At 42.2% G+C, this 12,817-nt stretch overlaps 1 protein-coding gene across 1 annotated transcript; it reads right to left on the bottom strand.

The window, feature by feature from the left end:
* Positions 1-2,051: 2,051 nt before the first annotated feature.
* Positions 2,052-10,003, bottom strand: LOC308096363 (uncharacterized protein; the record flags this gene model as incomplete). Its single annotated transcript, XM_080443787.1, has 9 exons — positions 9,797-10,003; positions 9,277-9,533; positions 9,017-9,090; positions 8,124-8,245; positions 7,841-7,931; positions 7,286-7,389; positions 3,179-3,354; positions 3,037-3,079; positions 2,052-2,566 (listed from the first exon to the last, which is right to left on the bottom strand). Exons 1-9 carry the CDS (start codon positions 9,864-9,866, stop codon positions 2,052-2,054), a joined length of 1,452 nt encoding a protein of 483 aa, XP_080299913.1. The 5' UTR covers positions 9,867-10,003.
* Positions 10,004-12,817: the final 2,814 nt, after the last annotated feature.

Genomic DNA, 12,817 nt, shown 5'->3' with positions numbered 1-12,817 from the left:
TTAAGTACATTTTGATACCGATACTGTTTTACTTTTACTCAAGTCAATTTTAAATTCCGGACTTTTACTTGTAACAGAGTATTTCTATATTGCAATATTGATGCTTTTACTTAAGTAAAATATCTGAGTACTTTTTCCACCACTGCTAACTAGACCAGTGGTTCTCAAACTTTTAAATGTCAAGGTCTCCGTCCATTTCGTTCCATTTGTATGCTGTCAGAGTTACAGACTTGTAAGGGTCAATTTAGACCCCCAAAGGATCCCAGAGAGTCCCAATGTTCAATTGAAATGAGATGTAGTGGTCTGGAGTAGAAGTACAAGTAAATTATAGATACTGAAGTAAAAAAAAAAAAAAAAAAAATTGTCCTTAAGTACAGTACTTGAGTATATGTAATTGTTACTGTTACTTTACAGTTACACCACTGGTCATAACATAAGACCAGAGGGGGGGGGGGAGAGAGAGACCCTGTGAGACAGTAGACACCAAGTGCACAAGCATTTGGCGCCCTCTACTGTTGCTGGTCTCTAGTCTAGATTCCCAAGGAGCAAATGATTCACTGACTCTGTAATAACATTTTCAGATCATGGAGAGCCTAAAGACCAGAGTCTCCTGAGACTCAAACCTATACAAATGCATTATGAATTAACCACTTAAGGCCTTAAAAAAAGTGAGAATAGCAGATCTGCAACATTTTCAAAAGATTTCCCCATTTCTGGAAAATGAAATACAATTTGAGAAAATATGTCATTGAATTTGTTTTATGAGACCCCATTGCCTTTTGCACCCAGCCAGGTGTCCAGTTGACCAGGATATTAGTTACTTTATCAGATGCACTAGACTAGACCTTGAAGTGTTTTTTATTAAAAGTGGATGTGTGGTCTACATATGAGATAATAATTCAAAGAAAAGTCAATTGATTGAACACGTAAAATAGATACCTATATTACTTGAAGGCGACCTTTTCTGCAAGTTCCCCCCCTTATGATCCTAATTAAATCGAGACTATGAATCGAGAAATCACAGTCTCCTCTCCACTTCACATTTAGAATTCAAGTCTGATGAGATGAGTTTGACAGAGATTTCCACCTCCTCTGACAGAGTGGTACTGGTATGGCATCTGCCTCAACCTCTCTGCAGTTATAATCTTTATTTATAGAGTTCACCTCTGACAAAACATTTCAACTAGGGCTAGGCTAACGTGTGTGTGTGCTGGGGGTCATCTGCCTCAACCTCTGTGGTTCACCTCTGCATCTCCATTCAATAGTCTACCTGACAAATGAGACTTCACCATCGCTGTCAGTACTTTCAATTGCCTCTTTTTACATTTTCAACAGAACTTGAGGGTGCGGAGTCAGGTATAGTACAGCTGTACTGTATCACTCGGTGTGTACTCTGAGGTTACAATGAAAATGTTAACTAGGATTAACAGCCAAAAACCTGTGTTATACCATGCTACCAGTCACACATGTGACCATTCACAAATGTACACCTCTTCAATATACTGTATATTAGAATCATAGGAATATGACCGTGATCTGTTAATTAAGGTGCTTTATTTAATTATTTCAGGTGCAAATGAACTGACCTGCTCATGAAACCTTTCACACTAATCACATTGATACATTTTAATGACAAGACAATCTATTTATTCATTGCATTTAAAAGTAGAGTTTCTTGCCCAACACCAACAACACTTAGCTTAACAACTAAAGCTTACAGAAATGTAAAAATAATCAAATCAAATAAATGTCACAAATCTGACTAGTGGGATTAAATGGGTTCCCATCAGTCCACTACACAGATGTTCTTTTCAGTCACACAGATCAATAAAAAATCTGCATGCCTTTTAGTGGTTTTGATCTACAGTGTGCAAATCAATATGAACAGGCACACACATCCAACAATTGGCATTCATTATATGGGAAACAAAATCGAGGGTATACTATTACATTGGTTTTTCATAGGCTAATTTCTCAGGAACATAAGCAAATACATACAGTTTAAGAACTTTTGTGAATGAGACCATCTCTTTCTGTGGTTGTACGAAAACCTACTTTTGCAGCCTTGCAAGCTCTGCCTCAGACCACTGGTCCTCATCATCCTCCTTTAGTTTGGCCTTGTTTAAAGTTTTCCTGGTCTTAGATGCAGTTTCTCTGAGAACTTTGGTGCCCTTCCTACGGCTGTTCCCTTTCACCCAAAAGTCATCACTTGAATCTGACGCTTGGTCAGCAGTGGGAGGATCTGAGCTCACTGGAGGATTGCATTTTTTTGGCAACCGCCTCTTTGGGCTTTTAGATCTCCGCCTTGAGCGATGATTAAAGATGGCTTCAGATTCAGGTACACCATCTGTACACAATGCGGGCTGTATGGCCGTAATTCCTGCAGTAGACCATGTTGATCTGCGAGAACATCCCTCTGGGATGCTCAAGTCAGTGTTCAGTGGCGCGTTGTGTCCTCCTGTTTGCTTGTCAGGTTTGGCCCTGGCTCTGTCACGGTGGCGAGGTGGTGGTTTTACCTTTCTTAGTGGAGCCATCTCACTGCCGTTTCGTTCACTCCGCGTTATCTCTGGATATAGAGGACACAATGTCAAGGTGTAACGAAGGCTTAATTCATACTTAGTCACACTTAGACAAATGTCAATTGAAGAAAACATTTTCAGCTACAAGTTCACTTTTTAGCGCTTGAACACTACGGATTAGCATGAAACTTGCTGTGCGCCTTCATTGCCCCAGAGCATGAGACCAACTGATTTCGGTGACCCCATGGCCTTTTCTATAGCACCACTTGTAGGCAAAAAAAATATTTTAGAAACGTAAGGTGCTTACAAAGCAATATGCAGGTTTGGCTGATGAAGCAACTGCGCTGCCTATTGACTTTATCGTTACTGCCCTCCAACTAGAAGCCATTGTCTTGCTTTAGTTAATTTTCGCAGAGCAAAAGGTTTATGCAACAAATTAACTAGCCTTAAAAATTCACCCAACATCTCATCTGACACTATACTAGGCTAACGCACTTCCAGTTCCATGCATGCCTACCTTCACGGTTGGACCGGGAAACTGTCACCTCTGCCTCGACTTGCTGCAAAAAGATGTTGCAATAAGTAAAAGAAGTCAATTACATCAAGCGTGTAACATCTAAGAACAAAGTGTGTTCAATGTCAAGGTATTAGTAGCTTACTGGGAGAGAGACAGTTGTCTCATAGGAATCATGAATTGTCATGTTCATGTCTTTGTCCATGACGACCCGCCCACCTCGCCAATAATCTAGAGGGGGCTTTATGATACGGCCACTTCGGGATACATTAATACCAGTCTTTGCAGAGGAAGTTCCTACTTCCGCGGTACAGGAGACAGCTGGAGAAGAGAAAGAAATCATTATAAACTGTACTTAAATGTAAGACAGTACTGTTCGAGTAGTGGAGTCTCCATCTTCATACTCTTGAGTTTTAGAATACAATTCATGATTTGAAGTGCAATGTCATTCTTTTAACTTTAAAAGTACAATGTCTTGACAATATTTTTTAAATCTGCCCAGATATCACAATACTAATCCAAGGCTAGTCAGGCATATCAAGGTTCCAGTCTGACATTAAGGCACTTAACAGACGCCCTTATCCAGAGCGTGCAATATCAGAGTAAGCATGAACCCTTGTGCTGGCTGTGACTGATGTCCACCAGTGGGTGGTGTTTTCTGAAGTTACTGGGAGGGTGCCTTTATTTTAGGACAGGTGTTTGAGATTTGTAATTAAGTTCCTGCTCAAGGTGTGCTAGGTTTTACCACAGTTCTCCGTTTACTACTCACTATGGGATATCAGCGCCCTCAGGCGATGCACAGAGCAACACACACGCTACCGATGCCAATTATGATTGGCTTAGGGTATGTCACGAGTCCGGAAGACCCTGGAGTACAAAGGCCTCCACGTGACATAGGCTCCCCCTCTTTTCTACTCTCTGCATGCGAATGCGCAGATGAATTTCACACACATAAAAGATTATATATAGAAAGATTTTTACAACAAAACCCAAAGCGGAAATAAGGAGTATTTCCCAAGGGAAAAATCTTCCTATTATTAAGCTTGCTCCCGAGACTTAATTTATAATTTTTCCTTTCCTATCTCCTCAGTTTTTTCCTAAATCATGGTCTGAATTATAAACTCCAGTTAGCGGCTGTCAAGCTAACCACGAGTTGCTAGGCTAGGCTAACACTAGCAGCTAAGCTACACTACTACAGTAGCTAAGTTATTAGCCGGCTGTTTCCAGACCAGGGACCGAGATGGAACCACCGAGGAGCTGCGGGTTCCCGGAATGCGACCTCCTCATCGCCGCAGACGACCCCCACCGAGTCTGCATCCACTGCTTGGGGGTCGATCCCGCATTCCGCGCCAAAGACTCCCAGGGTGAGCCGGATGAGTGCCCTGGCTGCGCGTCGTTCACCAATATCCAGCTCGACTCTCTGCTTGCCAGAGCTAGGCTTCTGGTCGGCTGGACCAGAAGAGCCAACGGTGAGGCGTCCACCGCCACCGACCCAGGGACCCCAGTAGTGCAGTCCGGGCTGCAGCTCATGGGACCTCCACCGGTGCCGATGCCGAGGCTAAAGCGTCAAGCGTCCACGATCCTGACGCCACCTCCCGCCGCTGCAAGCGGGGACCCGTTTCCGCCGCAGCATGCTAGCAGCGCCTCTCCTTCCCCCCAACGAGAGCACTACGAGTGGGGAGCTTCGATGGCCGACAGCGAGGAGTCGATGGTTCTCCGCGATGTCGACGTAGCGGAGGAAGGTGAGGATGACGCGGAGCTCACGCCATACCAGGACATCCAGGAGGTGTCCATGGCGAGCGCCGACAGAGAAGAAGAATCCCCCGCAGCCGCCGAGGAAGAGGTCCTCGAGCCTGTGGCGGCGGTCTTCAAGCGGGCCATCTGCAGGTGCGGGTTCCAGCAACCCATGGAGAGCCGCACTACCGTTCCCGCAGCCGCATTCCAGGGCCTGGAAGCCCAACCACCGCGAGTGGTGGAGTCAAAAAAGCTCCCGGAGGCGCAAAGTTTTAGAGCGGCGCTGCTGAGCTCCTGGGAAGATCACACCGACCCTCAAAGACTACCCTTCCCTATCGACCTAATCTCCGCCAGGGACCTGGGCTTGGTCGAGGCCCCGCCTATGGACCCTGTGCTCGCACAATGCCTGGAGGACATGCAGAATGGTAGGGTGGTGCTCAGAACCACACCGTCCTTCACTAACCCCCAACTCAAAACGGCCTCCTCGGCGCTGAAAAAGACCTACTCTGCCGCTGGGCAAGTAGCAAAGGCCCTCAACGCCGTCACCATCCTCCAGGGCTCCTCCGCCGTGCGGCTCGCGGAGCTCAAGGCGACATGGGGCGACGACGCTAAAGAGCTACAGCGCCTGAACCAGCTCACCATCTCATGCACCCACCACGCTGTCATGTGGACGGGCCGCGTGTTGGATGACTGCGCGGCTATCGAGAGGGTAAGGTGAAAACTAGAGGTTACGAATGTAACCCCGGTTTTTGTAGGTTCGGAGTTTCCTACTCACCAGACACCCCTTTCTGTGCGCATTTGGCATGCAGAGAGGAGAATGTTAAGAGGAGGAGCCTATGTCACGTGGAGGCCTTTGTACTCAGGGTCTTCCGGACTCGTGACATACCCTAAGCCAATCATAATTGGCATCGGGAGCGTGTGTGTTGCTCTGTGCATCGCCTGAGGGCGCTGATATCCCATAGCGAGTAGTAAACTCCGAACCTACTAAAACCGGGGTTAAATTCGTAACCTCTAGTTTATGATTAGCAGGGCAGCATACCATTTTCAGTTTGGTGTTTTAAGGCAGACAGATGTCCTCAAAGAAACTAGGACACCAGGTAAACATTATGGACGTAGCATCTGTCCAAACATGCTTTCTAAATAACATTGTTATCATATGTTATTTTGTACCATGCCTCCTCATGTATGTCTACTAAACAAGCCCATTTCTCAACAGAACCTGTTTGCTCTATATTATAGCCTAGGATAGCCTTACATATTGTAATATTGTATGGCTAACGCCTACCCCTCTCACCTCCATAAATTACATTTACTTCAAAAACGGTTTGTCAGAATAGCAACCAGTTCAAACTACAGGGAACAGTCCTCGCCCGTCTATTCGCAAGTCTTAAAATTCTAACAATTTGAACATAAACAGCCTTCAGACATGCATCTTCATCTACAAAATAATAACGTACAACTTCCACAATAACTCCAATCTCCATTCCCAGAACACCAGAAAGGCAAATCTCCTACATGCCCCCAGATGTCACACCACTAGGGAGCAGTTCTGTGTCAAATACAGAGGTGTCACATTATGGAATGCCAATTTCAAACTATTTATTGGCTCATCCTCCCCATCAGACTTAAAAAGAAAACTAATAAATAAACTGAATACTAACGTGGGCAAATAAACAAACAGACAAACCTTTTTAAACATGCTACCGTTTTTTTCTATCTTCTTTTACTTTGCTTTAATAAAATACGTTATGCAATGTAAAGAAAAGATGAGGTCGTCCTATAAGCCCTTCCATGGTTTCTCACCTCACCTGCACAACCACTTTTTTACTTGACTCTCTCAAAAGATGTCACTGAATATTGTACTTGTTTTGCATTTAACATTTTTTTTAAATTTAAAAGCAGTGAAACTAACCATAACTTGCTGAATTCTCATACAATCGTCACACTGTTTGGTTTATTACAAATGTCAGACTTGTTATTTTATGATATTGGTTACATAAACAATGTGATATTGGATACTTGGTTACATAAACAATGTGGGTTTTCATACCAAAACAACTTTGGTATCTTTCATAGATAGTAAAAGTAATAGTTTTAAAACAGAAACAAGTTTAGTCTCAGCTCAGGTAGGCCTACTTATAATATACAACTCAGGCATATTTCTTGCAGTAGAGTTAAGCTGCCCTACATAATATGGGGGCGGTGTTGACGTGCGGCCCAGTGGCCAATGAGGCGTTCTGCTATTTTTGACAAATCTTGACACAACTTTTCAAATGGGGGTCCACAGCCAAATATATATATACATTTGTGAGTCCTTGACATGAAAATGTTTGAGAACCACTGCTGTAGAACAGTAGTGCATGCATCAGTGTACTGAATGTGTGTCTGTTTTGTACTGTAACTTGGAATTATGTACAAGGCCCTAGTATGAACAGCAACTCTAATAATTCCTGAATTTGTCCTTTTATTTAAGCATGTCACATTTCAACTAGTTTTCATTTTGCCATGCTATACTTACATGTGTTGCTAACATTTCGCCTCTGCCGTTTCACAGAGTGGTTGGTGACAGCTTTCTCTGACTGTCTCCTGACGACTCCAACTTTGCGATTATCTGCTTCAATGCTGGATTTAGCATAGATGATAAAAAGAAAAGGATTATTTGCACATCATTAACACAGGCTTAAAACAGAAGGATACTTTGATTGAGGTTTGGTTTGTGTAGTTATTTTGTAATGATGCGACTAGTCCAATTGGCGAGATATATTGCTCCATTGATAAGAAATTAATAATCCAAAAATAGTCTCCTCATTGGTTTACATTGTACGGTGAAATGGCAATCAAAATCACTCTTTTAACACAAACGAAAGCAAATGAAGCAGATTCTGCCAATATAGAACATCACAAAACATAGTACGGCATTTAGCATTTTATTTCTTTACGTCAGCTTTGAAGATCCGGATGTGCGGATCCAGTCCGGATATTTTTCAAATGGCTAAACCCCCCCCCCCCCCCCCCTGAATTAATCAACAAAAGGACACCATTCCTAGATAAACATGGACTAAATTCAACTTACTTTATTGAGTCTGACATGAATTTATCATATAATATCCTCCAGTCTTCAGGGAATCCATTCGTGAACTTCTTTAATAACCACCGTGGCAATTCTATAAAGGACAAGGATAAAACAGGACAACATACCTTAAGACAACCGTTATCTTATCCACTATCTGCACCCACTTTGCTGTCACATTTCCGTGGTTGGTTTCATTTCTATGTTTTGCATTGTTTTACAAGCTCACTAAACATACAGAACAGTTTTACATAATGAAAATCTCAAATGTTCTTAGCTTACTTACCAGAGTCCATCGGCATGGTCATCTTGCCCACCAAATTGTACGTCTTTCCAGAGGACGTCTTGAGCACAGAATTGGAAACCCTCTTTACAATTCCACTACTGTGCCAATGCAGGTTGTTGTCCCTGTGTAGGAATACAAGTTAAAATGTAATTGCATTAAAAGGCTAAGATTAAGCCAAGGTCAAAATCCTAATAAAATGTATGCATGTGTCTGTACACCTGCTTATGTGCCAGCAGCACTGCAGTTAAAAAAAATGTACAACTTAGGCATTTAGCAGACACTCTTAATCAAGAGCGATTTACAGTAAGCAAGGACAACACAATATATTACATCAAATGCATAGAAATAGTAATCTAATAATACATAAGTAAACCAAGAATCCAATAATAAACTAAAACATAAGTAAACCAAGAATCATCAGCGTGTACATTGGAACTATACACACTATAGGATGCCAGGTCAACAATGACCTGGCAAGGGGGGAGACATGTGAACATTTTGGCCGGTTGAAGACCAAGTGTGCTGCGGCATTCTGGATCATTTGGAGAGGCTTAAAAAGGGATAGTTCACCCGCAAAATATTTTTTTCCCCCATCGATTACACACCCTATGGATATGGAGACTTGAATTCATGGAGATTTTTATGTTTTTGTCACATTCCAAGACAATAATTTGATGACCTGCGGCGGCTCTTTTTGGGTAATTTTTTTTTAATGTAAATTTCGACTAGTCGACTACTACTTGGTCAAATGAGTCGACTAGTAAAAATCATTAGTTTTGAATGCCCTAGCGTGGGGCAGGACTTTGCTGGGAAGAAGAGAAGCTCAGTCTTGTCTGGGTTCAGCTATAAAATAAGATTCTATCAAAGACAGTTTACAACTACTGTATACTTACTCACGGATTCCATCAACATACAGGCCTTTGGAGCTAGACTTCAGCATCCACTTTGTCAAATAAACCCCAGTGACCTACCAAGCAGAAAATGTTAAATAGATTAGCTGGGACTTGGAATATGTCGGATCACAACAAGCTTGTAGATCTGCTATTTTCAGTATTTTAATTTCACTTTAGGTCTTGAGCTAAAACGTTTGGGAACCATGGTTCTAAATGATGACCCTGATGAACACAATTTCTTAAAATCAAGTATTACCCACCTGTTGGTGTGCGTCTTCAGAGGGCTTTGTAGGCACTTTAAGCACATCCTCACGCTTCTTTCTGAAGCGGACGCCTGGTGAATTGACAAGTAGTGGGTCCACCACAAAAGGCTGGACATCCCCACCATCCGTTCCTTCCAATCTGGATTCACTGACAGGCTCAGCACTTTCAGGAACACTTCTGACATCATTCATGGAGGTTTTGAGCTCCATCGCATCCTTATAAAAGGCTGTGGAGGTTGACCCGTCATGTGTGCCTTGGGATTTTGTGACAAGACAACCACATTATCATTGCAATATATCACTATACAAAATGTTTGGCCCAACCTTAAAGTCCTGCAGTCATTTGGAGAATTTCAAGTTAACAGCTTGCCTTACAAACGTGAACCTTACAAACCAGTGTTAAGTGAATATTGATTATTAGTTTGCATACAAGTGTAACAAGTGAGTCCTATCTAGATGATTACAGTTTTACATGATTGATGGCCAACATTAAGAAATTACATGAGTGACAACTTACTGGGAAATAAATTAGACTTTGAGGAAACTTCAGTGAGAGGATGATGCTCCCTCTGAAGTTGGGATTTCATCTTGGCAAACACCTTGGCAGGTATGCATGTGTCTGTACACCTGCTTATGTGCCAGCAGTTAAAAAGAAATGTACAACTTAGGCATTTAGCAGACACTCTTAATCAAGAGCGATTTACAGTAAGCAAGGACAACACAATATATTACATCAAATGCATAGAAATAGTAATCTAATAATACATAAGTAAACCAAGAATCCAATAATAAACTAATACATAAGTAAACCAAGAATCATCAGTGTGTACATTGAAACTATACACACACTATAGGATGCCAGGTCAACAATGACCTGGCAAGGGGGGAGACATGTGAACATTTTGGCCGGTTGGAAGACCAAGTGTGCTGCGGCATTCTGGATCATTTGGAGAGGCTTAAAAGGGATAGTTCACCCGCAAAATGTTTTTTTCCCCCATCGATTACACACCCTATGGATATGGAGACTTGAATTCATGGAGATTTTTATGTTTTTGTCACATTCCAAGACAATAATTTGATGACCTGCGGCGGCTCTGGTAGGAGACTAAAAGTGTCAACTTTGAGTCTCCTACCAGAGACATTAGCATCTTTCGGCCAGTCATCAAATTATTGGCTTAGGAATGCGACAAAAACAAAAAAATCTTTTTGGGTGAACTATCTCTTTAAGTGCACATGCTGGGAGGCCAGTAAGGTGAGTTACAATAGTCACGTTTTGATATGACTAATGTCTGGATAAGGAGCTGGGCTGACTTCTGGGTGAGGAAGGGTCTGATCCTTCGAATGTTATAGAGTGTGAACCTACAGGATCAAGTGACCGCTGTAATGTGGCTCTTGAATGAGAGCTGACTGTCGAAGACAACACCAAGGTTCCGAAGTCACAAAGTTGTCCATGGAAATAGTTAGATCCTGCGTGGGGCAGGACTTTGCTGGGAAGAAGAGAAGCTCAGTCTTGTCTGGGTTCAGCTATAAAATAAGATTCTATCAAAGACAGTTTACAACTATACTTACTCACGGATTCCATCAACATACAGGCCTTTGGCGCTAGACTTCAGCATCCACTTTGTCAAACAAACCCCAGTGACCTACCAAGCAGAAAATGTTAAATAGATTAGCTGGGACTTGGAATACGTCGGATCACAACGAGTTGTGAGCTTGTAGATCTGCTATTTTCAGTATTTTAATTTCACTTTAGGTCTCGAGCTAAAACGTTTGGGAACCATGGTTCTAAATGATGACCCTGATGAACACAATTTCTTAAAATCAAGTATTACCCACCTGTTGGTGTGCGTCTTCAGAGGGCTTTGTAGGCACTTTAAGCACATCCTCACGCTTCTTTCTGAAGCGGACGCCTGGTGAATTGACAAGTAGTGGGTCCACCACAAAAGGCTGGACATCCCCACCATCCGTTCCTTCCAATCTGGATTCACTGACAGGCTCAGCACTTTCAGGAACACTTCTGACATCATTCATGGAGGTTTTGAGCTCCATCGCATCCTTATAAAAGGCTGTGGAGGTTGACCCGTCATGTGTGCCTTGGGATTTTGTGACAAGACAACCAAATTATCATTGCAATATATCACTATACAAAATGTTTGGCCCAACCTTAAAGTCCTGCAGTCATTTGGAGAATTTCAAAAAGTTTAACAGCAAAAAAATGTGGTTTTGGGCTTGCCTTACAAACGTGAACCTTACAAACCAGTGTTAAGTGAATATTGATTATTAGTTTGCATACAAGTGTAACAAGTGAGTTCTATCTAGATCAGGGGTTCCCAAACTTTTCAGCCCGCGACCCCAAAATAAGGCGGCCATTGACTCGCGACCCCACCTAAACCTGGAGGTAATTTATGCACATAAACTTGCACGTTCGGTGCGCATTTGAAATGTATCAAAATGGTAAAAGGTACTATTTGTAATCATTTTAGGTTGTATTTCATCCATTTTGTTGAATTTAAATATATTTTTTTATGACTCAAAATAATTTCGCGACCCAACCTTCAGTCTCCCGCGACCCCAAGTGGGGTCGCGACCCCAACTTTGGGAACCCCTGATCTAGATGATTACAGTTTTACATGATTGATGGCCAACATTAAAAAATTACATGAGTGACAACTTACTGGGAAATAAATTAGACTTTGAGGAAACTTCAGTGAGAGGATGATGCTCCCTCTGAAGTTGGGATTTCATCTTGACAAACACCTTGGCAGGAGAGTCATATTGTGTCATAGTGTGTCGCAAACAGTTCGTGGTTTTCGTGAAACCTTTGATGTTGCACTCTGTAGCTTCTTTATCCTTCACCAGAAGATGTTTGCCCGAACCACGATACCTGCATGTGACAATGACATCGACTGACTTATTCCTTAACATAATGTAATTATCGATGTCAAATGGATAGCATTCTACATCCGTTTAACTAAACAAACTCTCCCTTGCGGCTCTCATGCGTGCTATCTAATTAACAGTTTCTCAGTAATCAGCTGAATAAAAACATCGTTTGAAGTTTGAAAACTAAACCAAATGTTTTAATATTTTATTACACATCTCTTCATACAAACAGAAGTAAACAGATCTTACCTTAAGAACACATCTCACCAAAGCATCGCGGGAATCTTGCACTGGACTTTCAAATACCCACTGATTACATTGTGACGTCACTTCCATGGAGTTTACTTCACTTCCCGTTTGTGGTTTGTGTTCTTTGAGACACACATCCGGGTTTTTGACCAATAAGCACCTTTGTTTGACCCGGCGCCGGGACAGCTGACGCTTCTCCGGGTCAGCGTGATCTAATATGACAGGGGTTTTCAACCGGTGGTCCGCGGAGGTATTGCAGGTGTTTTTTTTGTTGTTGTTTTTTTGTTTTTTTTACTTTTAATAACTTACAGGAGTTCTTACTGTATTGTATGTGTGATATGAAATGTGAGCTTACCATAATCACAGTAATCCTTAATCATATTCCATCATATTCAAACAAAATCAC

The sequence above is a fragment of the Gymnoscopelus braueri genome (genome assembly GCF_963280865.1).
Source record: "Gymnoscopelus braueri genome assembly, chromosome: 12".
Taxonomy (NCBI): domain Eukaryota; kingdom Metazoa; phylum Chordata; class Actinopteri; order Myctophiformes; family Myctophidae; genus Gymnoscopelus; species Gymnoscopelus braueri.
Note: the sequence above shows the minus strand (reverse complement) of the source record. Positions and strands in the feature narration are given on the sequence as shown.